Source organism: Chaetomium fimeti (assembly GCF_033439085.1).
Source record: "Chaetomium fimeti strain CBS 168.71 chromosome Unknown B0H64scaffold_5, whole genome shotgun sequence".
In the NCBI taxonomy this organism is placed as follows: domain Eukaryota; kingdom Fungi; phylum Ascomycota; class Sordariomycetes; order Sordariales; family Chaetomiaceae; genus Chaetomium; species Chaetomium fimeti.
Window position 1 is genome coordinate 2,480,612 of NW_026944333.1, and position 25,885 is coordinate 2,506,496.

Sequence of the window (25,885 nt, forward strand, 5' to 3'; positions counted from 1 at the left end):
CCCATCCCCCCTTTCCTCCACAGGGGCATCAACGTACGCGGCATAGCCGAGCCTTGCGGAGACTGAAATTGTGACCGCGCCCACTTCCTTTACCACGGCCAAGACAAAATATAAGCGTTGCTTACTCCAGAAAATAAGACGAGCAACGATCATTGCTTATTCCAGAAACCCAAGGCCCTCAGCAGCTGCAGCGCTGACTGGTGCCGCGGAATCCGGACAGCTCATGACTTTGAGTGGCCATCGGACCGGATGGGAGGAGGCTTGCTGCGTCTGGTAGAGGAACTCCTTCGCCAAGGCGGGGGCGGACGACGTCGTCGTCGCCATGTCCGTTGGTAGATTGCGATTCTCCGCATATGCTGCACGCATGGCTTGGTCATGCATGGCATTGCGTTGTGTTGAAGCCTCAAGCAGCGGGGAAGCCAGACCACCCATCGTATTGCACTTTAGGTATATATTTGAAGCTCTGTTGTAGTATGTGCTTCAGATATCTATCTCTCTCGCGCCACTTCGTGGCGGATCATGGTCGTCCTCTATCAACTTCTTTCAAAGGTTATCGAATAACCTACAGTCGCCTGGCAGCCTGGGTGCGTGTATAGCCCGACATTTTGCTCATTGGAAGGACACGTAATTTCCATATGAACATCAACGCTAGCCCTGTCCGTTGGTCGCCATAACCGGTAGCCGCACGGGGAAAATAGTTAGACAAACAGATCTTGTCTATCTCTATCCTACACAAGGATCTCTAACTGATATTCTTAACAAGCCCATCCTCGGGGGCCGAATCTGTATCATAAATCATCCCACTCCTACTCCCCGTCGAGCCATTAGGGACGTGCCTACTCCTTCCCCTATCCCAACCATCCCCAGCCGTTTCCGCCGGCTCAACCACCACTGTCGTAACCATATCCATCTGAATCGCCAGCCCATCCTCTCTCCCCGCCCCCAGGGCACTCCCAGATTGTCCACCCCCATCCCCTCTGCCCCTCCTCTCCCCTTGCCCCCCATCACCACCACCTCCCCCTCCAAACCCCAACGGCCGCCAACCCATCCGACGCTTGACCAACCCGCCCAACTTCCCCGCATCACCCTCACCACCACCACCACCACCCCCCAACCCATGCCCATTCCCACCAACACCCCCCTTCCCCCCATTCCCACCCCCATTCCCACCCCCACCACCACCACCCCCCTCCACCCAAACCATATTCCCCCACCTCCGCCCATGCGGCGTGCGCATAAACGCAAAGGTATCCAACCCGGACTCCTCGGCATCCACGTCCCCGCCAAACAGCAGCCGGTGCCGCGTCACGCCCCACAAAAGCACGTCCAGCCACCCGTTGCTGGTGATGAGCGCGCCCGCCGTGCAGAAGTACCACACGGGCACGTCCACGCCGGCCATGGTGGCGATGCGCCCCAGCGCGAGCGGGGCCGTGCAGAGGATGTAGATTAGCGGGTAGAGGAGGAAGGCTTTGTCGTGGCCTCCCGCGGTGGGGGTGTGCGGGTCGGGTTGTTGTTGGGTTTGTTGGGAGGGGTAGGTGGTGGTGGTGTGGTTATTGTGGTTGTGGTTGTGGTTGTTGTTGTGATGGTTGTGAGGGTGTGAGAGTTTGGTGGTGCTGGTGTTGAGTGAGGGGACGGCGTGGAGGGTTAGTTGGGGGAGGGGTTTGCTGGTGATGCTGTCGGTGGTGCTGTTGTTGATGTCGGTGCTGACGTTGTGGATCTTAGTCCTCGAGTCTGTTGCTTCTGCGGAGGTTAAGCTGATGTTGGTGGGTTGAGAAAGGCGTTTCTTCCGGAGGGAAAGGAAGATGAGAGTGTAAAGGATGCCTGTGACGGCGAGGGCGATGAAGATCCAGAGATAGTGGATGTAGAGGCGGAGGCCTTCGTAGCGGACGTTGATCCAGCACTGCGGATGGTTAGCGAGTAGCCAAAGTGGTGACTTTTGGTCAACTTACCCATGCCGTCGCCCGGACGAAGAACCCCCCGACCTCCCTGCCATTGTCGGTGACGGCAATCCCGATTATGATTAAAATATAGTTAAAGGCCCATAAGAATATGACAACTGCATAGACGGCCGATTGGGGCGGCGTGTACTTCCATACAACAGCGAGGTATGTGTGTACGGCGATGGCGGTGATGAAGAAGCTGGACGCCAGATCGCCCGTCTGGATGAGCCATGCCTGAGCCCAGCAGGTGGCCGTCTGGACCCGGATCCCGTCACCCCCAACCCAGACGGCGTTGAGGATGAATGACGCTGCTTGGTGTATGTCGGCCAATAAAAGATTATATAACAGGATCACAAACTGGTTAGGGCGAGCCTTCTTCCGCGGTGGAGGTCGTCCCCGTTTGGCAGCTTCGCCCATGTAAAGGCCTTCGGCGAGGCCCAGGGCGAGGTCAACCGTGGGGGTAGTCGGGCCCGCGGCGGCGTTGCGGGATTGCCTCCAGGTTCTGAGATGCCATCGTGCGAGCTTGACGGTGAGATAGGCCAGTACCACCGTGGAAGACACGAACGAGAGACAAGACAGCACGGCGATGGCTGTAAGTCCTTGGCGAAGCACAGGGGTGAGCGGGCTGAGGTCGCCACTCGCCTCGTCCAGGGGGGAATAACCGTTGAACGCCATGGTCGTGAATACACATACGTGCGAGAGCTGCTCAGCAGACTCCCGTTCCTATCATCCTCGCGGGTTTCGGGCTAGAGTCGGAGCACGGGGCAGAGCCTTCGGGGCTGGTCTCGGGAGGGGGGGGGGGAGGTGTTGCTTATGATCACGATCGCCCAAATCTCCGATCCTGCGTCTGGAATCTGGGGTAAGGCCAAGGGAAGATCTTTCGCCTGGGCCCTGATGAAAAAAGAGCCGGACCACGAGGGGCATGCATGTTCTATGTAACGTTATGTACCCGGGCAGTTGGGTTGCCGTGGTTGGTATCCGCCGGTTGATGTCAAAACTCTTGCGCCTCCAGAAGAAAAAGTACGACGGTGGCAAGATGGTCGCAGTGATGTGCGGCGGGGAGATGATGCATCGAACTACTCCATACCTTTACTGATCCTGTCCAACTGCTGGGTCCATCTCAACGCTCTCGCCCTCCCGTGGAACCTGAGCTGCCACCGTGCCTCGCTGTGCCTCAGCGCGCCGTGAGACGGCGCCATGCAGCGTCAACCCCTTTTCGGGATGGCCGTGATGAATGACCGAGGGATGATCGGGGGGCTCAGACGCTGACGGTGCATCGTGGAATGGGAATGGAGCCTTGGCACGTCACAGGTGCAATGAGGACCCGACTTTTGAACAAGAGAGCAACCATCTTCCCTGTGTTTCTGGAAGCTCTTGAACCTGCAGACAATTTAGGCCGAAGGGATCCGACTAGACCATGTGAGGCAGTCAGGGCCGCACGCGACATGCCCGAGGTCCGAATTTCATCGCTGTTGGATAAGACTGGTCGACCACAAACCAAGGACCACACTGCACAGGAAGGTCGTTAATCAGGGTGTGAGGAAACGCAAACAATTCTCACAAGGGCCTGTAAAGTCTTCTCAATGCGGAAAAACTGCCGGTCGAAGCGATCCTTGGATCCATGGATCCATGCAGCCCCCATGTTTTGAGACAGGTCCATCCTGTTGATGATGTTTTGTTGGTCTGGCACTCTGACTCGTCTGGCAGGTGCTGCGTTGAAAGAACAGGCAGCGTGAAGCGTGAAGAAGGGGCCGGCTGGCCTGGACCCCTCGCCAAATGAAACGGAAAATCGCTAGTCGACTGTGAAAGCAAAGGTCCTTCCTTCCTTCGCGCAAGGAAAAGGCCAAGATCGTTGGTCACTAAGCCTATCTCAGCCGATTGTTAAAGCAAGTATCTGTCGTGCGGGGCGTCAGCTCCGGGCTGCTCTTCCCCAAACTTCCCCAGAGGCTGGGGTAGGAGCGATCCTTTCGCTTCTTGCTTTTGAAGAGGGAGAGCCCAGCGAAGTTTTCGCCTCTGCGCGTCCCATTGCCACTGCTCCTTGCTTCCAAGGCGAGTTCGGCGGGTTCGGCGGGTCATGAACTCCGCGGCAGTTGGTGCTTCTGAATCGTGTTCAGCTTGGGTCAGGTAATGATGTCTCGGGGCCATTTCCCAGAAAATGCACCGATGGGATAACTCGTTATTTGGGGGAAACAACTTGCACGTCGAATTGCTCTCCGACGAGCATCTCGGGCATTTGTAAGCATGTCGAAAATGCGGCAGATACGAAGGAGAAAGGCAGGGGAGGTGGGGAGTTGAAGACAATGCAGCTCCGCTCCTTCACGGATTCCCGCATGTCCGCATTTGACAGCGACGCGATGCCACCAAAACCTCGCCGGAAAGCGTGCATCGCTTGCGCAGAGTCCAAGCGCAGGTGCGACCAGCAGTTGCCTGAGTGCCAGCGATGCCTAGACAGGGACGTCGACTGTCTCTATCCGCAGCCCAGAAAACGGCGGCGGGGAGATCCCACGTCAGTCCCGACGTTAACCCCCCCAGCTGAGGCTGAGCCGTTACCGTTGCCCGCCGTGCAAAGCGCCAGTGCGCCGCCGACTGTGGATCTCGGGGCCTGGCCCGCAACCGGACTCGAAGCCGGCCTCGATGATGACCCACTTCAGCCCGACACCATTGCGCCCTATGATCTTGTCCCAACGACAATACCCTTCTTGAGCCCCCTTTTCGGGTCCCTGCCAGGAGGCGGAGGGCTCTCCGGAAGCGCGACCGGGCCCTGGTTTCTTCAAGATGAGACCTGGATCAAGGAGCACCAGCAACCGCACGGGTCTACCGGTGTTGAGTTGGATCCGTTCATCCGCGCCGTAGACGGGATGCTGCAGTCCTGGGTCAGGACCGGCCACAACAGCTTTATCCATGAGCGGCTGTATGGGAAGAACATGGCTCCTTGTCTCCAGGACGCCTTCACCACGCTCGCCGCGTACACCAGCTGCACCCCAGCAGTGAAGGAGACGATTTTGCAGATCGCCGAGGACCGCTCGTCTGCGCTAGCCTGTGAGAGCCTGCCCAGCTCTGCCGCCAGTGGTGGTGGTGGTGGTGCGCTGGCCGTACGAGGCCATCTAGCCCGTGTCCATGCCTTGTTTACCTACATCTTCATCCGCCTGTTTGACGGCTCGGTGCGCGCGCGGGCTGGGGCTGAGCGCCAGCTTCCCATCCTCCGACGATGGCTAGCCCAGCTGTGGAACGCAATGCAACAATACCGAGACGGGTACCACAGGGCCCAGGATCACCCGTTCCAACAAGCTACCCCTATTACCCATGACTTAGGCGGTGGTTACGACGACGCCGCCATAGAGCTGTGGCAGCTCTGGGTTTTGACCGAGAGCGTACGGCGCTCGCTGATTATCATCGAGACTATCGCCAATGTGTACGAGTGCATGGTCAGGGGCTGGGCCGAGTGTACAGGCGCCGTCATGTTCACCGCGCGCTCCGGGTTGTGGGAGGCCAAGTCTGCGGTGAAGTGGCTTGAGCTGTCCTCGGTGCAGTCGCCGCTACTAGCTTCGTCCCTGTGCCCTGACCGCTTCATCTCGCAGTATGCCGCCGAGGAGGTCGATGACTTCGCCAAGGTGGTCTGGGGTTGCGCCGTTGGGACGGACAAGATGCAATGTTGGATCGATAGAACGGCGGGGCCAACTAGGGTTTAGCTAGTGTAGTTCATCCAATGTAGCATTCTGCACCACATCTCGCTTGATACCTGACTTCTTGGTGGCGATGTGAGATGCTCTGGTCATCGTGTGAGATGTCTTACAACTTAACCTATTCACAACAGGATCGTCACATTTGCTGAACTGATGATCATCTCTGAAAGACTGAGTAGCTTGTCGTTTGAGGGACGCCGTTGTGAATTAATAATGGCGGGAGAGATGCGGCCACTTGCGGACAGTTTGCGGAAGAAATGCGGAAGCCTTGCGGGAGACTTGCGGAGGACGTGCGGAAAGTGATGTTGATCCCGCAATGGAATCCAAAAACTCTAAAGATGATTTCCAAGCAATGCTCCAGGAATTCTGCACCAGGATAAACTATTACGCATATAAGTAGGCGTTCTACCACGTCTGTAATGCTGAGAGTCCCTCAACTCCATCGCCTCTCAACCATTCACCACCCATTTCAATAATCCCTCCACGTCTCCGCTCCTCTTCAACATGGCTTCAGCTCGTCTCCCCCCTCAAATCATTCTCGGTACACACACGGTAAGCCACTGCGTTCCCTTCAGGCCTTGGCCCTCTGTCCTCTGACCTGCTCGGGTTTTCCTAGATCGGCGATGTCACGCAGCTCCCCGGCATCATCCACATCGACAAGGTAGAAGAGGTCCAAGCCTTGCTCGACTTGTTCTACAGCCGCGGCTACAGGGCCATTGACACGGCACGCAACTACGTGGGCTCCGAGGAACGTCTCGGCAAGGCCGGCGTTGCCTCTCGCTTCACCGTCCACACGAAGGTCCTCGATGGCACTCCCGGTTCCCACGAGCCTGCCAAGATCGAACAGAGCATCAACAAGTCGCTCGCTCACCTCCGGACTCCTACTACGGAGACCATGTTCCTGCACGTCCCCGATCGTCAAACGCCCTTTGAGGATGCAGCGGCGGCCATGAACAAAGCTTTTGTCGAGGGCAAGTTCAAGAGGTTTGGACTGTCCAACTACACTGCCGAGGAAGTGCAGAAGTTCCTCGATATTTGCCAGGAAAAGGGTTATGTCAAACCCAGCGTCTACCAGGGCAACTACAATGCCATTATGAGAGGCGGTGAAAAGGAGCTTGTCCCGCTCCTTCGCAAGCACAACATCGCCTACTTCGCATATAGGTGAGTTCATAGGAACCCTGGAGAAGTTGGCATAGATACGAGGGAGCTGAAATTAACATGAACAACACCTACAGCCCCGGAGCAGGTGGCCTTTTCTCGGGCAACGCTGGAAACTCGACCGTCTCGACGAGGTGGAGCAAGGATGTAAGTCGTGGCAACCAAAGCAGCAAGCACTGTCACCATGGTTCTAACAAGTTGCCAGAATGTCGTCGGAAAGAGGGCCCTTGATTTCTACACTCGGCCTTCCACCGACGATGCAGTGGCCGCTGTACGCCGGGCGGCGGAGGGGCACGGCGTGAGCGGACATGCGGCCGCACTGCGATGGACGACGTTCCACTCCATGTTGGACGGGAAGCATGGGGACGCTGTTGTCTTCGGGGTCCGCACCATGGAGCAGTTGAAACAGTCGCTCGACGCATTTGAGGCTGGTCCTCTTCCGGGCGAGCTTGCCGACGCCGTCACTGCCGTGTACGGGTCGTTCGAGGGTGCCGAGGAGCCGACTTTCCACATGTAGAGCAGTCCGTTTGGCTGGATCCCGTCTCATCAGCGCTCCGTTATGATCTTGTGGGAGTGTAATTTAGCATCCTAGGCGTCAACTTGGTCAACCTCCCCTAGAAGGAGGCGGATATTTTCGAGCAGACATTTTATTTTATTGATCACACTCTTTGGTCTCCTTTCTCTGACCTCACAACCCCGACAAGCATGCTTGGCGTAACCACCGAGATGATATGCAGGCCCTTTGGAAAACGCAAGCCGCTTTCCCAGTTCGGCAACTCAGACTCGAAACAGAATTCATAAATAGGTAGGTCGACTTCACAACTTCCATTTTCTGCAGATGTGCGAAAGGGCTTGGCGTTGTTGGATTCAGGTGCAGGCTCCCTGAGCACGTGCGAGGCCACGTGCGAGCTCACCAGCAGGCAGACCCACCCTTCACCAAGCAGCCAATTGATCTCGAGTCGAATGGTGCAATCCGCGCTAGTCCCAGATTGGCCTTAGTCTGGAAAGGCTGCTCACAACGTCGACGACGTCAACCCCTTTCCTCCCTTCTTTCCTCTATTGTTTCCTTCTGGTGCCTTATCCGCTCTCGACAACCATTGCCCTCTCTCGAGCTTTTCAGCGGTGCCGCCATGTCAGTTTTTGCGCGAGAATTCGACCAAGTCACTCTCACCCGCACAGAGTGGCCCCGATTTCCGTTTTGGGAAGACACCCCGGATTTCGCTCGATTTCGCACGATTGCGGCGCTCATGGACACATTCAATGAGCAAGTGCTCTGCGATGATGGACATTGTGTGAGCAAGGGAAAGTAAACATCTCATTATGTTATCTGTTGGACATACTATGGTATGATCACGCTCAACCTCATTTCCCATCCCAACCACAAACTCCGCTGGCAAAGTTGCTCGCATCGCAAAACCCAAACCTCTCTTCTTCCCCTTCAGTCCCTCACAACTTCTTCCCGTACGCGGAAAAGTACCCGCAGTTCTTGACATGGCTCTTCTTCCCCGTGTCAACATTGAAGATGTGACATCCCCCCTTAGCAACGTTGGGCGGAGTATACAAATGCAGGGACACAGCGAAGCCGCTGCCCTGGTTCGAGACACGGTGGACGCCCAGCTCATCCGCCATGTACGCCACCTCGTTCTCCTTGTGTACTTTCTCCGAGATCACCTGCATCGGCTTCTCTGCTTCCCCCTCCGGGAAGTCATATCTCGTTTCTGTCAAATCACCGTGGAGGATCTTCATCAGGCAGTGGGCGTTGCCGTGGTCGTGGATCGGGCTACCCTTGCCGGGAGACCAAACAAGGACCAACTGTTTTGGTCAGTCAGGGGCAAAGTAAACAAACGATGGGTTTTTCTATTGTTTTACTCGGACCTACCAGGTTGCTCTTCCCATTCCCTTCGTCGACCAGGTTCCTTGTGTACGCCCGGCTCTCGTCGCCCATGGCAAACCTCGACCACTCCCGCGGACTCGAGTCATAGTCACGCATCAACCGGGTCAGGTGGTCGACGTCGACATCGTCCGATGTCAGGCCGGAGCTGGGGCCGAGGGCATCCTTCAGGGCGAGCACGAGGTCGTCGAACTGATTGGTGTCGATGGTGGCGCGGCGCACGAACGATGACGACCCACTCGACACGGAACTCTTGATCATACCAACCGCCATGTTGAGGATCTTGGAGGGCTATGGAGGAACCGGCGATGCGATCGAAAGACTCGAGATGTTGCGATGCCGATGACGCTGCGGGCTGGTGGATCCCTGATTAGATTCAGTGGGCCGATGGATGCCGAAGGTGCCGGTTGGAGATGTCGGATGACTGCTCTTGCTGTCGTGATGGTTGAAGAAGATTGTTTGGTGAACAGTAGGTGACTGTTCGGATGAGGCCAAGGGGTTATGGTATGCTGCGAAGGACAAGAGTTGGAAATGGCGGTGTCAGAAAGGGGTCGCCAAACCGGCGTTGGTGTTCCGTGGCGGTGCCAGGGTCTCCGGCGCCGTAGCGCCGTTGGCACCGACCTCGGTGGGGTCACCTGCCCACCGCACCCATGTGACCTGCTGGCCGCCCTGAAGGCGAGACACCAACCCGATGCACAGATCGGCTCAGCGTGAATAAGAGAAACTGCAATTGAGGTGCTGGCAACTGGCGATTGTGCCACTGCACGGCGCGGATCTTCTTGGCGTTTCAAGGGTTCGACTATCGAGCCTTGGTTTTACGAAGTTCAGACGAACTTTTTTAGCAGCTACTTCCGCAATTGGCATTCGCGGTGTTTGAGTGAGACAATTGAAGGAGTGGCTCTTTCAAGTCAACTCGGGGCAGTTACAAAGGAATACCTCAATTGCGTTGGAATTACATTGACACTGCTTTGACCTTGACCGGGCGAACCTCATCACACGCATTCCATCTCGCATATGACGTTACACCCATGATTCAAGTTCTCCGGCCCAAGAAGCCAATAGGGCCAAATCTCCCAAAAAGCTGATATAGTCGCAGAAATGTACCACCACCGACCATCGAATGAGGCCGGACACTGAGCCTTCTCTAGCCGTTCGCTCACTCGACTCTTCCACTTTCCGTGTAGGAGATTCCGATTCTCTCCTCCGCATGCCCCACAAACAGCGCAATATCCGAGAGGCGTCTCAAGGATGCCATCAAGGTTCTCAGATGCGTGTGGATTTCACCAGCAATGCCACCCCATCCTCTCCGTAGCCAATACAGAGAGCCACTTGCTTCAATTCATTTCATAACCCATCCAACTATCATATCATATCAAACCCCGAAGAACCTAGGTAGGTAGGTAACCAACCCAACCGAACCCGTCAACCCGACCCGACCCGACCGCGTCACCGATCCTCCAACTCCAACCCACCATCCTCATCCCCCAACTCCTCCGTCCCATCCAATATCCCCAGCCCATGCCCATTCCCATTCCTCCCTCTCCCACCACCCCTCCCATCCCCATCCACCCCCCTCTCCCTCTCCCTCTCCCCCTCCCACGAATCCCTCAGCCTCACCCGCCCGCCACTAACCTTCCCGACCGTATCCGACACCCACCCGGCCGCGGCCCTGATCAGAGCCCACACGCGCTCCTGCCCCTCCTCCTCGAGACGGCGCAGATCATTCTCGCGCGGGTGCGCGTGCAGGTGCTCGGCGGCCTCGGCCTTGAACTGGTACTTGAGGCAGTCCTTGACGGTGACCAGCCCCGTCAGGCGGCCGCGGTGCTCGATGAGGATGACGCGCGGGCCGATCTTGCGGAAGAGCTCCATGACTGTTTCCAGGGGCAGGCGCGGGTGGGCGGTGAGCGGGGTGGTGTCGATGTAGGGGGTGAAGTCGATTGTGGTGGAGGTGGAGGTGGCGTAGTCGAGGGGTGCGGAGGGGGAGGAGGGGGAGGGGGTGATGAGCGGGTTGGGGGTGGTTATGGTGGTGGTGGTCGTGGTTGAGGAAACGGCAAAGCTGCATTTGGCTAGGGGGCTGAGGGTGCGTTCGCGCTTGGCGCGGTCGACGGCGTAGCGGAGCTCGGTGCGGCCGATGTAGCCGAGGAGGAGGCGCGAGGTGTCGTCTTCGACGATGGGGAAGCCTTGGTAGTTGTCCTTTGTGAGGAGGCGCTCGACGGCTTTGAGGGTCATCCCCGTGGAGGGGATCGAGACGACGTCGGCGATCATGGCCTGCGAGACGGGGACGCCGAAGTTGTGCTCTTCTTTGTGGTCGAGGTATGGGAAGCCGCTGAACCAAATCATGCGGTCCGCGATGCCACCCTTTCCACAAAGCTCGCTGACGGCTTTGGTCACGCCGACAACAATCATGGTTGGGAGGATGTAAGTGAGCGCACCGGTCAGTTCGAACATGATGACGACGACGGAGACGGTGATGTGCATTATCCCGCTGAGCGCCGCGGCAGCACCGAGGAAGGCGTATGTTCCGGGGGTAATACAAGGAACATCCGGCTCACAAGCGGAGAAGAAGACGCTCTTCGGGTTGGCTTCGTGGATTGCTTGAACGATAATTCCCACCGTTCGCCCAAACGATGCGCCGACTGCCATAGAGGGCACAAAGATGCCGGCCGGGACTTTGCAACCGTAGGATATAATGACGAAAAAGATCCTGATGACGGTGGCCAGGATGAGGGAGACGACGTTCCCGAAGCGGTGCTTGGGGTCGCACAATCCGTGATAGTCCTCGGCACCCTCGCACTCTCGGAAAAGGACTTTCATGCTCTCGGTCATCTCGATCCTCAGGAAAGCATTCGGGTAGCAGACAATGGCGGTGCCAACAGCCAGCAGTGTTGCTTCGAGGATGGCGTAATTTGCCAGGTACTTCTTCCGAAATGCCTGAGCCCTGAGATTCCATTTCATCACAAAGGCACCGTACAGTCCGCCAAAGACACCGATGATAATGTAGAATAGAACCTCGAAGAAGTGCCACGTCCGGTCATACTTGACTTGGAACATGACCAGCTGGCCGGTTCGGAAAGGGTTCATAGCGGCGAGGACTGCTGTCGCAACCAGGGCGCAAAAATAACTGCGCCACAAGGTCTTTAGGGGAAAGTAGCTCGACATCTCTTCCAGCGAGAAGAGCACGCCGCCGATCGGGCTACCGAAGGCGACGGCTACACCAGCGGCAGCGCAGGCACTGAGAACCTCACGGGTTTTGGACGCATTCCGGCGGTATTTGGCAAAGAGCCTAGAGATAACGTTGCCGGTACAGACGGCATAGTGGACGCTGGGCCCCTCCTTTCCAACAGAGAGCCCAGATCCAATGGAGAGTGGCAAAGCCAGGGACTTGATGACCAGCGTCCAGAAGCCGAGGAAGCCTTTCATGACGAACCCGGCAATGATGCATTTGATCTCGGAAATGCCGGATCCTGCGGCGTAAGGGGCATACGACTTGACGAGAACGGCGGCCGTAAGGGCGAATAAAGCCTAGGGAGCAGTCAGCTCACGACCTCGGGTTCTATGTCTCCGGGGGCTTCGGACCGCAAATATTATGTATATAATGTAGTTTATGGGCTCGATGATGGTCCATTGGTGCCAGTCGGCGCATCCTAGAGTGTGTAAGCAAAATATCCCAAACCGTGGCGGGTATCAACGCGGTCAGGGCATAGACCACGGCATCTTTACCATTCTCTTCTCCCCAACAACAAAAGTCCTCGTTTAGGTAGAATTTGGTGGAGCAGTAGCCGAGCTTGATATCGGCCAGCCATTCGGTGATGATGTTCAGCAAGCCGGCATTCAGCCCGATCGCGGCGCCAATGATAGTGACGACGATCCACCCTTGAGCCGCATCGTAGGCTTCCCGTATTCGTTGCCTCCAGTCGAACCGCCCCGCGCCGTAGAGCCCGGCCTGTCTTTTCCTTCGCGCCTTCCTGCGCAGCTGTTCCCGCGCAGCATCCTGAACCCAATCTTCTTCGTATTAGCTTGCGGACTCGAGTTGTTCAGCTACGACGACGCCGCCGTCGACTTGTAAGTGGGCGCATACCGATGGTGGTGAAGTCCTGGGCAGAGAGAGTTCTCGTTAGTGGCTGCAACTACGATGCGGGCAAAAAGAAGAGGGGCGGAATCCAACCTCGTAACGTTTTATCTTTGCAATTTCCTCCTCTATTTGGTCCTGAGCTACTATTCCCCCTCCATCCTGGGTCTCACCACGCTCGGCGATGGACACTGCGGACGACAATCTCGAGCTCACTGAAGGTCGTCGCACCGGTTGTGGGACTACCGAGAGGGATGTGGAGCGCGGTTGGAAATTCATGGCGCCCTGTGGCCGCCGTTCGGGTGTCGTCTATGTGAGCGGCATTGGGGTTTCGAGCTTTGGAAAGCAACACGGTTGTTTGATCACTTCTCGGGTTTCGCATTGTATCGGCGTTCCTTGCTGCTTGCTGCGAGGCTGACGTGCCGCCTCGCCTTCCCGCAATGCCTAATCGGGCATAGCGTCTTGTCTGATAAAGCCTCGAAAGCCGCTGTGTGGTGCAAACGCCTGGATGTCTTGGCACATACTTTGGACGATGTTCCGTATTTCAGATTGCACACGCTGGGTTTAGACTTCTTCGAAGTGTGAATCGGAAAGGAGAAAAAACTTGAATCTAAATCAAAACAGCGGGCCACATGTCGGTGTTGCGCATGTGCCTAAATCGATAAGTCTACGAAGAGCTCTATTTGTATTAAATACTTGGTACTAATTGGTAATGCGGATAATACGCTTTTTAAGTATCTATAGAGTTCTATTTTCCTTCGGTTTCTTCGAGCCTGTTAACAAGATCTGGGGCAATTAGTCTTGGTAGAAGAAAGAGAGAATTTATCTATAAGAGGGTCCCTCACCATATCTTTGGTCCTTTTCTCCGGTTGTGGCTTTTTCTTCAACTTCAGAGCCAGAGGTTACACGTGCCAAGACGTCCAGGGGTTTGCACCACACCACAGCGCGTTCTCACGCGTCCACTTAAATGGCCAGCCGGGGCTCCATTCCTTAACCTCATACACTTGTGAATGATTCGACTTCGTACCTTTGACCGCTTTCCAACTCGAGACAATTATTTTCAGTAAACAACAACAGCCCCAAACCCACAGCATCTACATATCGAATCCTATACATCCTGCAAACAGGCCGAGGCGGTTCTTGACCAGGACTGTCATAACCTTTGTTACTTCTTCTCTCACCCAATCTTTGTCAAGAACTCGTCTCTCATCTGTGGTACACAATGCCGTACAACACCACGGCAATTCCTCCCCGGAAGGAAGTGACCGGTCAAACTCAACTACCGCGTGAGTATCGCGCTCTCTTTTACCCACTTCTGCCCTTTTCTAACACGCTACCAGTCACAAGAGTCAAGAAGATCATCGCAGTAGACCCTGACATCGCCGTCTGCTCCAACAATGCCGCTTTCGTCATTACTCTGGCAACAGTAAATCTCCCTTCATTTCACTTTCCCAGTCAGCCATTGACACATACCCGTAGGAGATGTTCGTCCAGTACCTCACCGGCGAAGCCCAGAACATGACCAAGCTGGAGCGTAAGCCCCGGCGGAACATCCAGTACAAGGACATGGGTAAGATCCCCTTCTTTTTCCCATGCCACGCCATTCCTGACGAGAAGCCAGCGAACGCCGTGACCCACCAAGACAACCTCGAGTTCCTTGAGGATATCATCCCCAAGACGACTTCGTACAAGGAAGTCAAGAACAAGACGGCCGCCGCCCGCGCCAGGGTCAGCGGCGAGAAAACTGGCAAAGCCGCTGCCGCCGAGGAGGATCGTCCGAAAGACGGCATGCCCAATGGCAAGCGGCCGAAGTCCATCATGAACGGTACCGCTTCCCCGGCCAACGGCCTCGCTCGGGGTGCGGTGCTGTCCTCTGACGCGGCGGACCCCAACGACCAGCTAGAGACGGAGATGAGGCAGGCCCAGGAGCACGACGACGGGGACGTAGACATGACGGGTTAGTGGCCGATGAATCGTTCACGTTTGGTTGGGAAGGACTAAGGGTAATGACGGCGCTTATTTTGCCATTATATACTACAAGAACGCCAAAAAAAGATTTTTGTGTTCTTGATCATGAACAGACCCTCCAGCATATGCCCACCACCACCACCTGACGTAACTCACTGCTCCATCTCGTCCTCCACCATAACCCCAGGCGGCAGCCGTCCCTCGTTGAGCGCCTTCTCCAACCTGATAATCTCCTCCAAACTATCGGCATTCTTAATCAACTCCTGCAGCTTCTTGCGCTCCTTGTCGGTAAGCTTGAGGCGAGAGAGTTTCGACCCTTGCCCACCAGCCGGGCCGTTCGCCGAGCCCACATCGAATGTCTTGCTCTTCGTACCCATTATCTGCCCCAACATTAGTACCCCTATCACACGAGGAGCCGTTGTTTTACCCACCTGTGAAGCCAACTCCGTCGGCGCCTCAGCCGAGCCAAACAACTCCTTCGCCTTTGCCCGCTCGGCATCCTTGACCTTTTGGTAATCGAGAAAGCGGACGGTAGGGCAGCGCCAGAGAACCCAATACCGATAATGCTACACCACCGCGCAAACCCCCAGTCAGCACACAACCCTCAACAACCCCAACCAAGTATCACCCAAGAACAAACCAAAACGTACCTCCTTCTTCGTCACCGGATTATCCACCAGCACGAGGTGCGTCAGACGCGGGAAGCGGCCGAGCACGTCGAGGTCGGCCAGCTCGCCGAGGCTGTTGGCGGCCAGGACGAGGTTGCGCAGGTTGGGGACGGCGGCGGGGAGGGAGGGCTGGACGGCGGCGATGCGGTTGCGGGCGAGCAGCAGGGTGCGCACGCGCGGCGACAGCGGGAAGTTGCCCAGCACTTGGATGTCGTTGTCCGTCAGGTCTAGCGCATCGTGGGGCTGTAATGTAATGGAAGGAAACCGGGTGTGGTTAGCATGTACATTATACCCTCCTCGTACTTGGGTATGGGAGAGAGAAGAAAGAAAACTTACGCCGGCAACGCCCAGGTTCTCAATCGCGGGTATTCTGTGACCTGTATGCGGCGCAAAACCGAAGATAAACGCAACGTTGAGATAATCCGTCTTTCATGGCATGGTATTCACAGCTCGAAGCTCTCTTTGGAAACAAAGATCAATGTGCAAGTATCTGCTCTTTTCAACGCACCTCGGAGATCCAGCTCCCGCTCCTTGAGCGGGTTGAGGTAGGAAAGGGAGTTGTTGATGAGGTCTGCCGTGAGCCTCATTTTGGGCTACTCTTTTTTCCTTCTTGTTATTATTTGTGGTTTTGTTCGGTCGTCAATGGGGGTTCGGTTGCGGGGCGTCAATGCGTAAATCCGATGACCCGGGTTGCTCGGCGTGATCGCGGGTCTGTGGTCGGTGGTCGGTATCGGTCGGTATTGGTGCTGTCGCGGTTTTGGATGCGAATTCACGTTCGCGATTTCTGGATCGGGTTCAGGGTCCACAAGGCTGAGGTGGAAAAATAAGGTGGGGCAGTCCTCGCGTGACCCTAACCCGAGCGAGTCAGCATCACCAGGCGCTGTGGTCGACGACGACTGTCAATATCATGTCGATTCGCAAAGGTGACGAGCACATACGACCATAAGCAGTAGAAAGCTCGGGATCCCGTCCGCTCTCCCCTCGATAAACTACTGACTGCTGGATTAGTACTCAGGTCGGTGACGACTGGGGAATCCCCGGTGTTGTATGTTTTTTCCCTTTTGTAGCCAGAGCAAGTGGTTCACGAATGGGAGAGAGATGCTTGGTTAACTCGGATGACATGATGTATTTATCCAACGGTGTTGCTTGTTATTGTCCAATATCTACAAGGCACGGGGAATCATGAACCATTCACAAGGATATCAAGTTATTTCCTAAATGTACTCAATCCCACTCCCCTAATAACTAAAGGCGCAAACCCTCTCGCGCCATATTGACCCCCCTACCCCCTTAACTCAACTCCCATAACCACCATCTCCTACCTACCATACAATATCCACCCCTACCAAGCCCCCCAGACCAGAATCCCAAAATTCACCCCTCACTGAAAGACAAATACAACCCCACTCCTATCCACCGAAACAGTCATCACATAAGGCGACTCCAGCACCGCAACATCAACCACGGCATCCAGGTGACTCTTCAGCAACTCCTGCTCCTCCAGCGACATGACCGTCGACTTGGGCGCCCGACTCCTCCGGCCGCTCCTCCCAGGAGCCCCAGGCACAGCCGCACCACCACCACCGGACCCCGAGGCCGAGGCACCGACGGGGCGCAGCCAGCGCTCGGTATTCAGCGTCATGGACGGGGTGGGATGGCTGGCCGTAAAAGTCGGCTTGCCCTCGTCCGGGCGCAGACCACTAAACACGGCGCTGTTCTCGACGCGCAGCAGGTCCCAGAAGCGGAGCTTCTTGTCGGCGCCGGCGGTGACGATGAAGGCGTGGCGGACCTCGCGGTCGGCGTCGTCGACGACGCCCGTGCCGACGGCCATGGCGCGCACGCCGCGGTCGGCGTTGCCCGTCGCCGCCGGCTCCAGGTCCGTCGCGAACCGGCCCAGCATGCCCTCGGGCCGGTCCTCGTCCACCTCCCACGCCTCGTAGCCCTTGGGCCCTTCCTTGTTTCCCCCCACCCGGTAGATCTCGCGGCACAGCGTGCGCTCGAGGTCCCAGACGGTGACTTCCCCCTGGCCGGTGCCGCCCGCGACGCACACCCACCGCCCGCGGCCCTTGGTCGGGTGGATGGACAGGCGGTAGATGGAGCCCTTGCCGGGCACGCCCCAGCCCTTGAGGCGCATCTTGAAGCGGAGGTCCCACAGGTCGAGCACGCCGTGCGAGGTGCCGAGGCAGAGCCAGTTGCGGCGGCGGTCGACGCAGAAGCAGGTGGGCGTGCCGTGGTGCACCGGGTTCTCGAGCCTGTAGAGGAGCGTCATGGTGCGCAGGTCGATGCCGCGCACGACCGACTTGTTGGTCGCCAGGATCAGCACCGAGTTGCCGTCCTGCTTGAAGTGCTCGCACCACACGGCGAACTCGCCCTCGACGAGCTGGTACTCGCGCAGCAGCCGGAGCCGCGGGTAGCGGAAGCTGGCCCCGCTGAGGATGGTGTCGACCTTGACCACGTGGACGCTGCCGTCGCTTGCGCAGCTGACGAAGCTGTGTGTGTTCTCGATGAAGCAGAGCGAGAGCACTCTAGCCCCCGGGGCGTGTTTGTGTGTGAGCCTCGACCTGTGGGTGATGTTGCGCTCGAGCCGGGCCGTGTCCCAAACCTTGACGCATCCATCGTCGCCACCCGTGAGGAAGAATTGGTGGTCTGGGGAGACAACAATCCGGTTGATCGCCCCGATGTGCTCCGAGAACGTGGCCACGAGCTTGCCGGATGGTTTCCATGCATCCTCCCTTGCTTGTTGAGATCCCGTCGACTTGGTGGACTTCAGGCGACTGATGGGTGTCACCATGGGCCCGTAGTCGTAAACATCGTGCGGATAATTATCGACATACATCTCGTCAAGCATCTTGAGGATGTTGGGATCATTGCCCCTGTATGTGTGGTTGGCGCGTAGCCGCGTGTTGGCGTAGATTAAGGCAGAGTCTGTCTCGGGCTCTGAGGACTTGCGCGCGGGGGGTTGTCTAAAGGGACCTTCCACCTCGCCAAAGGCGTTTGTCTCGGTGGTACCAGTTTCTGGCCCAGACTTGCCGCTGTCCTTTCTGTTCATGAGGTTCATGGCGCTCGATTGATGCCGCAGGCCCCTTCTCGTCGCATACGGAGCATCCTGAACGGATACATCGTCATCTATCGGCGACAGGGTAGCCGCGTTGCCGTGAGTATTGGATGTCTTCCGAATCGTGGCTTTCGCGACTTCTCCCGCTCCGATTGTCGAAGAGGCAGCCGAATCATCCTCTAGTGGCCGTCTACTATCTGTAGACATGGGCGATAGATTATCCCGGCTCCCGAGGCGGGCCCGGTGGCTGTTTAACGCCGCTCGCCGCTTCTTACCGACAGGGTCGTCGATCGACATGGATGCGTCGAGAAGAGCATCCTTGATAGTCCGTGGCGCATTTGGGTCTTGCTCTGGAGTCACCACGGGCGGAACGGGTGATTCTTCGACGAATAACACAGTCTGGGGCATGATGCCCAATTCACGAGTCGAAATAATGTTGTTGAGCGCATTCGTAGCCCCTGTGTCCTGCGCGGCCGAATCCCTCGCTTTGATCTGGCTTAATCGCCAGATAAACTCTCTCAACGCGAGTAGTTTGGGCTCGTCTTCTGGAGCAAGTCCAAGATTTCGCAGCTTGTTCAACCACTGCTCGTCTTCCTCGTTCCGCGCCGTCTTAGTCAACATCTTGGAGCTTGCATCCGCCCTGGACGAGACCGGTTTCGAGACAGCATCGCGAAGTTTTCTAAAGGGCTTCCAAAAGTTTCCCCTGTCCGTCTTCGATGCCCACAGCAAGGCTTGGTCAAATACCGACCGTGACAACGGCTTTTGAAGTGCCTCAAGCAGGTCGAGCTCGGAAAAGGCCGGCAGCCGGTGTGGCTTGAGATAAGGCACCAACTGCGGTAGCACCTGAACCCTGAGATAGGCTGGACTCAGGAAGCGCGTGCCAGCCGATACAAACTCGGCAGCCGACTCCCGAATCCAAAGGTTGGGGTGCATTGTAAACCGCCCAATCATGTCCACCAGGTCGAGGTATGTGTGTTTGGTTAGAAGACCAATATTTGCCAGTTCTGCTAGTGAATGGAGCGCCCCCTGGACAACGTGTTCCTCTGGATCAGTGGTAGCCTGAACCATGAGAGGTAGCATGAACTTTTCCAGGTTATTGCTCCCCAGGAACGCCGAGATGCCAACGATGGTGTCGAAAAAGGCGCACTTGAGCATCCAGTCCCGGTCATTTAGGTAAGTATTCAGATGTGTAAGGACGATGTCGTTAGCCTGAAGAGCGCCGAAAAAGATGCACAGATCAGGGACCGAAGTGAGAAACGCTCGTCGAACGAAGGGGTCTGAGTCCTCAATGAGCGTCTTGGTATGGACCTCGAATATCTCAGCGAGCTCCCGGCGGGCGTTGTCAAACAGCCCGGCGAACGGCGTCTCCGCCTCGTTCCCAGGTTCAACTTCGGGGTCCGCGAGAGCCGCGGTTCCATCCGCCCTCAGGGTCGCAGCCATCGCGAGGAAGCGGTCCGCACAGATGGCCAGCTTTCCGAGGCAAGAGGCGTACGTTGCCCTCACGATGGGACAAAACGTCCTCTGTGTATCCAGCAACAATGGTTCCATGCGGGGCATGACATAGTCGAGGAAGATTTGAGAGTTCACGGGGGTGATGACCTTGACGAGGTCGAGGAGCTGGGTGATGGCCCGAACGGCGGAGACTACCACCACATCGCTCTTGTCCTTGAGCAGCGCGACTAGGTACGGCAGAACGCGGTCCAGCTTTGCCTCGTCGGTCAGCCGTTCGGCAAAGGCGAGCAATATGTCACAGGCTTTGACCCTCGGGGCGGCGTGGGCCGTGTTTCGAAGGGATGACACGACCAGAGTCAAAAAGATCAGCGTGCCGTCATCGGCCGACGGTTGCTTATCAGGGGAGACGTAGTGCTCGTTGTTCGGGATGTTTAGACGCACGGGGAAGTTCTTTAAACCAAGCCTCGGGGAAAGCTGGCGCTCCTCGGCGCGGTTCTCCTCGTCATGGTAGCCGAGAAAATAAGATATCTTGTCGAAGTCGAGCCACACCCGCTCGATTCGCTGGTCTGCTTCGCCAATATTCCTCGCAATGCCCCCTGCAGAATACTGAGCAGACGAAAGGTCGGTGATCAACTCCATGTACTGGTGCAGAAAGCTGTAAAAGTACTCCGGAAACACCTTGCCTTTCCAAAAGTCCAGGTACTGCTCGGCCGAGTATCGCTTTTGCGGGTCCAGCTGGATCATCTGTGTGATCATTTCTCGTAGGTCCTTGTCGGGGATCTTGCTGAGGTGTGATATTACGGGATCGTATTCGCCTTTTCGGTACGAATAAAGCTGGCTCAGGCTGAAAATTGGTGTCTCGAGGAAGAGCTCGGCAATGACACAGCCGACACTGAAGACGTCCATGGCCCAGGTCACCTTGGCGTTCGGGTCGGCCTCTTCACCTGGAGGTAGGAATCTCTCGGGCGCTAGATAGCATGTTCTCCTGCCGGACGTGTCAAAGAACACAGAGAAGTCACCCGGGTTGTCCTCGGGAAGCATGACGCGCTTGAAGGACGACGCGAAATCGGCGAGGTATAGCCAGTTCCACGACGTCACGAGGATGTTCTCGGTTTTGATATCACCGTGGTAGACGCCCTTGCTGTGGCAGTCGCGGAGGGCGCACAGGAGCTGAAACGCCAACCACTTCTTTTCGATGTCCTCCAGGAACGGCCGGGTGCTGAGGCGGTCGTAGAGGGAGTTGTAGAGGAACTGCCGAACGAGGTACCCGTTTGTCTCGGTTTCGATGGCGCGTTGGTAGGGGAGCGCATTCGGCACGTCGTTCAAAACTCGTCTCTCGCCTGGAGTAGCAGTCGGCCATCAGCACGGGTTGCGGTCACGATACTTAGGATAGGCGTGCTCACGGATGATGGCTTGCTTGTATTCGTCTAATGACATTGGGTATGGTTTGACGAACACCTTGGCCAGCACGACACCCTCATGGTGCCTGGCCCGGACACTCTTCATAAATACACCAGTGCCGACGGACCGCTCGTAGACCAAGTCTGCGAGCTCTGGGACGTCGATGCCGGCACCCCCCGCGCGGGGGGTTGCAAGTGAAAAGCCCTGACCCATTGTTGATTATTTCGCTCCGTTCCACAGCCGGCTATCCAACGTTCCGGCTACCTTGGGCAGAATTTAGAAACGCCGTGGTACATCTTGATCAATCCTCGTTTGCTTAGTGGGTGGTATTCGCAATCGCGTGGGAATCGGCGGTGCGACGCGGGCGCGCGGTCGCGGGCGTGGTTCGTGTGGTTCGTGTCGGTATGGTAACCGTTTGAGCGACGAGTTGATGTGGGATATACACCGTGCGATATGATATCCTTAACGAGGTAGCAACGGCGGAGTCGGAAAAAAAAACACAAACTTGGGGTGTGTGAAAGGAGAGAGCTTCGAGCTGTGATCAGATGGTCATTCCTTGGAGCCTGCGAGCATGGCGTCAGCCAATCGATCTCCCTTAAGATAAGATAAGCCCTGCCAGCCGCACCCCACCAAAGAAAGCTTGGCGCTCCTGTGGGGGTACTGGGGGGAAGCTGGAGCTGGAGCCGGATTCCGAGTTCACTGGATCCACCTCAGTGGGCAGTTTGAACATGCCTACGGAGCTCCGGTACGCATCATAGGGCTTGACAGCGGGACTCCGTCAGACATCTTTAAAATGACTTCATTTTCAATCAATTCAGTCAAATCTTGCAAGGAGAATATCACATTTAAGCAACCAGCTTATCTATTGTTGTGAATCTAACTAAAACGTTGTCTCTGCTCGGAGACCAAGAATATCTGCAGAGTATCTCCATGTGGTTTATCTTGAAATGTCGCGGACCTGCTTGGTATTCGGGCGGGTGTTGATTGGTTCCGGGTAGTTTGTCGTCCCTTCTCTTGACTCTTCTGAGAAAACCAACTGCTTCCTCCCCATGTACCCAGGCTGAAAAGTCTCGCTCGCTAATGCCGCAGGAGCCTCCGGACCGCAAATCTGGGTATATAAAACAGAGAAATAAACAAAGACCATGCGGGCTGCCATGAGCCGGGTAGCAGAAACTGGCAGCCGCCACGTCGCCATGGTTGGATTCGGGGGCGAGGCCCCAAAACGTACGGTGACATGACAGGTCCAGAAACTGGTGAATTGAATCCGCCAGGGGAGAAAATCAGAGCGTGCCGTAAGCCCCAACGCCGTAGATAATGCCGCACGAAAGCAGGGAGGCGTTCATCGAGCATGATCGGGAAATGTAATCGAGAATTGAGTCATCATCATTAAGCCGCGCTCCAAAGTTACGCCGCCGTCATGTACGGATTCGCGCTGGACGTGTCGGTCGAGCCGTCCCCGTCGATTGTCTTCTTCCAGTGCTCCGGTGAGCACACGCAAACCAGTGGGAACGCCTTAATTTCGCCGCTGACGGGCGGCGAGTCGTCGCGCGCTCTCCCTGATGTGTTCGACACCCCGCTGTCCCGCTGAGCTTGCCGACGAGCCTCCCATTGTTCTGCGCGTTCGTCGACCATGACGCCCGTTGCCCAGCCGTCGTCCCAGATCCCCACAACCTTGAGCATGTCGCCACGTTCCAGCAGGAACTCATCGCCAGCCCGCGGCTGGTACGCCCAGAGAACGGCAACTCGGTCGCCGGGGTGGAGGTCGTCCTGGGAATAGTAGTCCTTGAAGAATGGCAGCTGCTCCGATTGCTGGCTCGCCATTCCCTGGGGAGAGGAGATGCCGCCCGAGCTAGGCGACTGGGGATCCTCACCCGCTAGCACCGAGCCGCTAGAAAGAGAGCCGTTCCTCCTCAACATTGTCGGGGGTGGCCGGAGCACACCGGTGCCGCGTTCAGATGGCGGGCTGGAGCCGAAACCGTCGGAAGATGAATGGTCGTCACCCCTCCGCCTGCTCCCACGGTACCCCGCCGCGGTGCCAGGGGTAGAGCTGTGCATGTCCCGAGCCGTGTGACGGGACGGCGAGTCGCGGGAATGGCCTTCGAGAGCGGACATCCGGGCGATCCTACCACCGGGCAACACCTCAAAACCAGCCGGTGCGCCAGTCTGACCCATTTGTGACGGTGGCCCATGTCGAGCGGGCGATGGCTGGTTAAAGACGCTGCCGTTTTGGCTACCGCTCCTCCTCCTCCTTCGATAAACCAGAAATCCGAAAATAAGTGCCGCGATGAGGGCGACACCTAAAACAGAGCCGATAACGATGCCGGCAATTTGCCCTCCAGATAAACCACCCCCAGCGGAATCGTCATTCGGATCCGGTGTTGCCGTTGCTGTGACCGTCGGTAGAGTGATTGGTGTGATGGTTGGGAGGACAACCCCCGCGCAGCGCGTCTCAGCATCGGCTCCGTAACAACAGGTATCGGTCGAGTTAATTCCGCCCGTCGCGCAGTAGGAACACAATCCCACGGTACTGTTCCCATACCCACAGTTCTCGGGCTCGTTTGTCACGCCCGTAATGCAGTCTCGGGTCGATAAAGAGCTATCAGGCAGGGCGCAGTTGGTGAAGTCGGCCCGAATCTGTGACTGAGCATCGCTGCTAGGGTTAGGGCAAAGGGAAGTATCAGAAACGAGGTACGCCTCGGCCTGTGCATATTGGGCCTAGAGGTCCAGTTAGTGAGGACCAAGGCGTTAGCATGAAGAAAGGCTTACGCAGGTTTCGGCGCAAAGCGGGCGCGATTCTGCCGGCTCGAGGCTGCAGGGTTCGATAGAATTCTGGATAATAGCATTACAGATTACCGTGGTCGTGAAGCGAGCATAGACGTCGCTAGTGTTTGTGTAGTCGATCCCGCCACAGCCAAGCAGCACCGAGAACCTAGCGGGGGTTAGATCGTCGCCCAACGGCATACTCCCCAAGAGAACTAGATACTGACTTTTCCCGAATGTATTCTGTCTGCACATGGGACATCAAGAGCGCATCGAGCGTGTCAACGTTCGAGGCAAACCGTAGGAAAGGACTGCGAGAAAGTCAGCCATGCGAACCCCACGACAGGGAACGTCCGATTCACATACAACAACCCCAAGACGTTCGCGTCCGTGGTAGACACAGACGATGCCTGGAAGGCGGAGCATGCCTTGGAGCCTTGGAGCGATAGACAGGAAGACATGGCGGCGGAAGTCGTCAACAAGAGAAAAAGGAGGATTCCTCTTGCGCCCAGGCGCGCTCGCCTCGTCCGTGACCGTTTTTGACCAGTAATGACTCCCGAGCTCCTTGCTTGGTTCCTGTCCGGTATCGACTCGATTGTCACCTCCTAGTTGCCGTGAAAATTGTTCGAGTAGGTTTCTGGTTGTTGCGTCACTCTGGTGTCGCATTCATGACCGCCCTGGCGGTTTCCTAGAAAGTCCGAGGGAAGGGCTGTTCGGCGGGTAACTGTGAAGCCGATTCGTGACTGCTGTTGCACTATGACTTGGCTGTGTAGGCCGGCGGCAAGTTGAGGTCGATTACCCAGGCCCAACCAAATTGCTGCAGCACCGTTTGCTCCTGTTGACGAAATTATGCAGTCTTCGGTCGGAGTCGAGTCTGGGAAGCCGCAATGGAAAAAGTCGTCGGTGGGCGAAGTGAGACGGCGTGGTGCAGGGTCGCCAATGGCAGCCGCGAAAAGCGACGCGAAAGGAGCGACTTGAGCAGTTGGGCTGCAAGAACAGGCAGTTCTGAGTTATTAGGGGTGGGGAAGTGCCACGGCCCAAGGAGGAAGTGAAAGTGAGTGGGTTGAAAACGAATGTGAAAAAAAAACGAGAGCAATTGGAAGAAGGAGAACGCCGCTCTTGGTAGGTGGTGTTGGAGGACCGTGGGTCCAGTGTCACCCCTCACAGAACTTGAAGAAGAAGCGGGTGAAAAAGAATCGAAGAACGGGTGGAAGCGTGCATGTTTGGGGCGTTCAGCAAACGACACGGAAGACTGGTGGCAGACCCACGATCTAATTTCGCTTCAAGTTAAGACTTGGGTGCAGCCTTCCCCCAAAAGGTTAGCACTCCTACAGCCCCTGCCCGGTATTCCCGCACTCATGCATCCAACGGACTGGTGTCTCAAACACCACCTCGAACTCCGGGGTAACCAAACCACAGACTCCTGACGATATCACCTTGGACGGAAGAGAATTACGAGTGCATAAATACCATGCAACCGCAGCACACTGGACATACACTACAACGCTGTCCCGTCGCTTGCTTGCGTGTTTGAGGAGCTGCGGTTGTTCGCATCATCATTATAGCTCACCTAGCTATATTCCCGGTCGTGTTCTCGAAACGGGCACTCGCGCGAGCTCCCACACGATGACTATCAATAGCCAAGCCCAACCGCCAAAACTGGGCGATGTCTCAGTTACCCCAATGTGGTCAGCGAATAGCTGATGTGTGCCGTCAATCTGTCATGCATTTGGCAACGAGGGGGCTGATCTGTCATCTGTTTTTCTGAGACCGACACGGTCTGGACGGTGAAGCTGTGTGCACTGACTGACGGTGGCTGAGCTCCGACCGAGTGCAACGC

The 25,885-nt window shown here is 56.6% G+C and overlaps 9 protein-coding genes across 9 annotated transcripts; 2 read left to right on the top strand and 7 right to left on the bottom strand.

Moving 5' to 3' along the window:
* Positions 1 to 534: 534 nt before the first annotated feature.
* B0H64DRAFT_463602 (uncharacterized protein) lies at positions 535 to 2,738 on the bottom strand. Its single transcript, XM_062807607.1, has 2 exons — positions 1,950 to 2,738; positions 535 to 1,900 (listed from the first exon to the last, which is right to left on the bottom strand). The coding sequence occupies exons 1-2, from the start codon at positions 2,613 to 2,615 to the stop codon at positions 743 to 745; spliced, it is 1,824 nt and encodes a 607-aa protein (XP_062658134.1). The 5' UTR covers positions 2,616 to 2,738; the 3' UTR covers positions 535 to 742.
* Positions 2,739 to 4,798: 2,060 nt separating this feature from the next.
* B0H64DRAFT_463604 (putative aldo/keto reductase) lies at positions 4,799 to 7,298 on the top strand (the record flags this gene model as incomplete). Its single annotated transcript, XM_062807608.1, has 4 exons — positions 4,799 to 5,623; positions 6,285 to 6,784; positions 6,859 to 6,928; positions 6,987 to 7,298. The coding sequence occupies 4 exons, from the start codon at positions 4,799 to 4,801 to the stop codon at positions 7,296 to 7,298; spliced, it is 1,707 nt and encodes a 568-aa protein (XP_062658135.1).
* Positions 7,299 to 8,136: 838 nt separating this feature from the next.
* Positions 8,137 to 9,059, bottom strand: B0H64DRAFT_191362 (RmlC-like cupin domain-containing protein). Its single transcript, XM_062799080.1, has 2 exons — positions 8,661 to 9,059; positions 8,137 to 8,593 (listed from the first exon to the last, which is right to left on the bottom strand). The coding sequence occupies exons 1-2, from the start codon at positions 8,943 to 8,945 to the stop codon at positions 8,228 to 8,230; spliced, it is 651 nt and encodes a 216-aa protein (XP_062658136.1). The 5' UTR covers positions 8,946 to 9,059; the 3' UTR covers positions 8,137 to 8,227.
* Positions 9,060 to 10,022: 963 nt separating this feature from the next.
* B0H64DRAFT_463609 (chloride channel) lies at positions 10,023 to 13,020 on the bottom strand (the record flags this gene model as incomplete). Its single annotated transcript, XM_062807609.1, has 3 exons — positions 10,023 to 12,194; positions 12,382 to 12,663; positions 12,838 to 13,020. 3 exons carry the CDS (start codon positions 13,018 to 13,020, stop codon positions 10,119 to 10,121), a joined length of 2,541 nt encoding a protein of 846 aa, XP_062658137.1. The 3' UTR covers positions 10,023 to 10,118.
* A 658-nt stretch (positions 13,021 to 13,678) lies between these two features.
* Positions 13,679 to 14,738, top strand: B0H64DRAFT_401141 (histone-fold-containing protein). The gene is made up of 4 exons (XM_062804136.1): positions 13,679 to 14,027; positions 14,082 to 14,167; positions 14,221 to 14,311; positions 14,363 to 14,738. Exons 1-4 carry the CDS (start codon positions 13,964 to 13,966, stop codon positions 14,701 to 14,703), a joined length of 582 nt encoding a protein of 193 aa, XP_062658138.1. The 5' UTR covers positions 13,679 to 13,963; the 3' UTR covers positions 14,704 to 14,738.
* On the bottom strand, positions 14,739 to 16,266 carry B0H64DRAFT_401142 (leucine-rich repeat-domain-containing protein). Its single transcript, XM_062804137.1, has 5 exons — positions 15,886 to 16,266; positions 15,714 to 15,754; positions 15,360 to 15,620; positions 15,141 to 15,275; positions 14,739 to 15,089 (listed from the first exon to the last, which is right to left on the bottom strand). Exons 1-5 carry the CDS (start codon positions 15,962 to 15,964, stop codon positions 14,862 to 14,864), a joined length of 744 nt encoding a protein of 247 aa, XP_062658139.1. The 5' UTR covers positions 15,965 to 16,266; the 3' UTR covers positions 14,739 to 14,861.
* Positions 16,267 to 16,664: 398 nt separating this feature from the next.
* Positions 16,665 to 21,832, bottom strand: B0H64DRAFT_476055 (uncharacterized protein). Its single transcript, XM_062808132.1, has 2 exons — positions 21,288 to 21,832; positions 16,665 to 21,224 (listed from the first exon to the last, which is right to left on the bottom strand). Exons 1-2 carry the CDS (start codon positions 21,496 to 21,498, stop codon positions 16,759 to 16,761), a joined length of 4,677 nt encoding a protein of 1,558 aa, XP_062658140.1. The 5' UTR covers positions 21,499 to 21,832; the 3' UTR covers positions 16,665 to 16,758.
* A 358-nt stretch (positions 21,833 to 22,190) lies between these two features.
* Positions 22,191 to 22,584, bottom strand: B0H64DRAFT_191430 (uncharacterized protein). The gene has a single exon (XM_062799081.1). The coding sequence runs from the start codon at positions 22,478 to 22,480 to the stop codon at positions 22,223 to 22,225; it is 258 nt and encodes an 85-aa protein (XP_062658141.1). The 5' UTR covers positions 22,481 to 22,584; the 3' UTR covers positions 22,191 to 22,222.
* B0H64DRAFT_191436 (uncharacterized protein) lies at positions 22,585 to 24,719 on the bottom strand. Its single transcript, XM_062799082.1, has 4 exons — positions 24,412 to 24,719; positions 24,273 to 24,356; positions 24,052 to 24,214; positions 22,585 to 24,000 (listed from the first exon to the last, which is right to left on the bottom strand). Exons 1-4 carry the CDS (start codon positions 24,504 to 24,506, stop codon positions 22,690 to 22,692), a joined length of 1,653 nt encoding a protein of 550 aa, XP_062658142.1. The 5' UTR covers positions 24,507 to 24,719; the 3' UTR covers positions 22,585 to 22,689.
* Positions 24,720 to 25,885: the final 1,166 nt, after the last annotated feature.

What these genes read in the sequence shown, in the direction of transcription:
- B0H64DRAFT_401142 (XM_062804137.1), bottom strand. Translation starts at nt 15,964, where the DNA reads ATGAGGCTCACGGCAGACCTCATCAACAACTCCCTTTCCTACCTCAAC. An exon ending in AGAACCTGGGCGTTGCCGGC is followed by an intron (nt 15,621 to 15,713) that starts GTAAGTTTTCTT and finishes ATTACATTACAG; the next exon opens with CCCCACGATGCGCTAGACCT. An exon ending in CGACGGAGTTGGCTTCACAG is followed by an intron (nt 15,090 to 15,140) that starts GTGGGTAAAACA and finishes ATGTTGGGGCAG; the next exon opens with ATAATGGGTACGAAGAGCAA.
- B0H64DRAFT_191430 (XM_062799081.1), bottom strand. Translation starts at nt 22,480, where the DNA reads ATGGCGACGTGGCGGCTGCCAGTTTCTGCTACCCGGCTCATGGCAGCC.
- B0H64DRAFT_476055 (XM_062808132.1), bottom strand. Translation starts at nt 21,498, where the DNA reads ATGGGTCAGGGCTTTTCACTTGCAACCCCCCGCGCGGGGGGTGCCGGC. An exon ending in ATACAAGCAAGCCATCATCC is followed by an intron (nt 21,225 to 21,287) that starts GTGAGCACGCCT and finishes CTGCTACTCCAG; the next exon opens with GCGAGAGACGAGTTTTGAAC.
- B0H64DRAFT_463602 (XM_062807607.1), bottom strand. Translation starts at nt 2,615, where the DNA reads ATGGCGTTCAACGGTTATTCCCCCCTGGACGAGGCGAGTGGCGACCTC. An exon ending in TCGTCCGGGCGACGGCATGG is followed by an intron (nt 1,901 to 1,949) that starts GTAAGTTGACCA and finishes AACCATCCGCAG; the next exon opens with TGCTGGATCAACGTCCGCTA.
- B0H64DRAFT_401141 (XM_062804136.1), top strand. Translation starts at nt 13,964, where the DNA reads ATGCCGTACAACACCACGGCAATTCCTCCCCGGAAGGAAGTGACCGGT. An exon ending in CGGTCAAACTCAACTACCGC is followed by an intron (nt 14,028 to 14,081) that starts GTGAGTATCGCG and finishes ACACGCTACCAG; the next exon opens with TCACAAGAGTCAAGAAGATC. An exon ending in TCGTCATTACTCTGGCAACA is followed by an intron (nt 14,168 to 14,220) that starts GTAAATCTCCCT and finishes ACATACCCGTAG; the next exon opens with GAGATGTTCGTCCAGTACCT.
- B0H64DRAFT_191362 (XM_062799080.1), bottom strand. Translation starts at nt 8,945, where the DNA reads ATGGCGGTTGGTATGATCAAGAGTTCCGTGTCGAGTGGGTCGTCATCG. An exon ending in GGAATGGGAAGAGCAACCTG is followed by an intron (nt 8,594 to 8,660) that starts GTAGGTCCGAGT and finishes TGACCAAAACAG; the next exon opens with TTGGTCCTTGTTTGGTCTCC.
- B0H64DRAFT_191436 (XM_062799082.1), bottom strand. Translation starts at nt 24,506, where the DNA reads ATGTCTTCCTGTCTATCGCTCCAAGGCTCCAAGGCATGCTCCGCCTTC. An exon ending in ACAGAATACATTCGGGAAAA is followed by an intron (nt 24,215 to 24,272) that starts GTCAGTATCTAG and finishes AACCCCCGCTAG; the next exon opens with GTTCTCGGTGCTGCTTGGCT. An exon ending in CGCTTTGCGCCGAAACCTGC is followed by an intron (nt 24,001 to 24,051) that starts GTAAGCCTTTCT and finishes CTGGACCTCTAG; the next exon opens with GCCCAATATGCACAGGCCGA.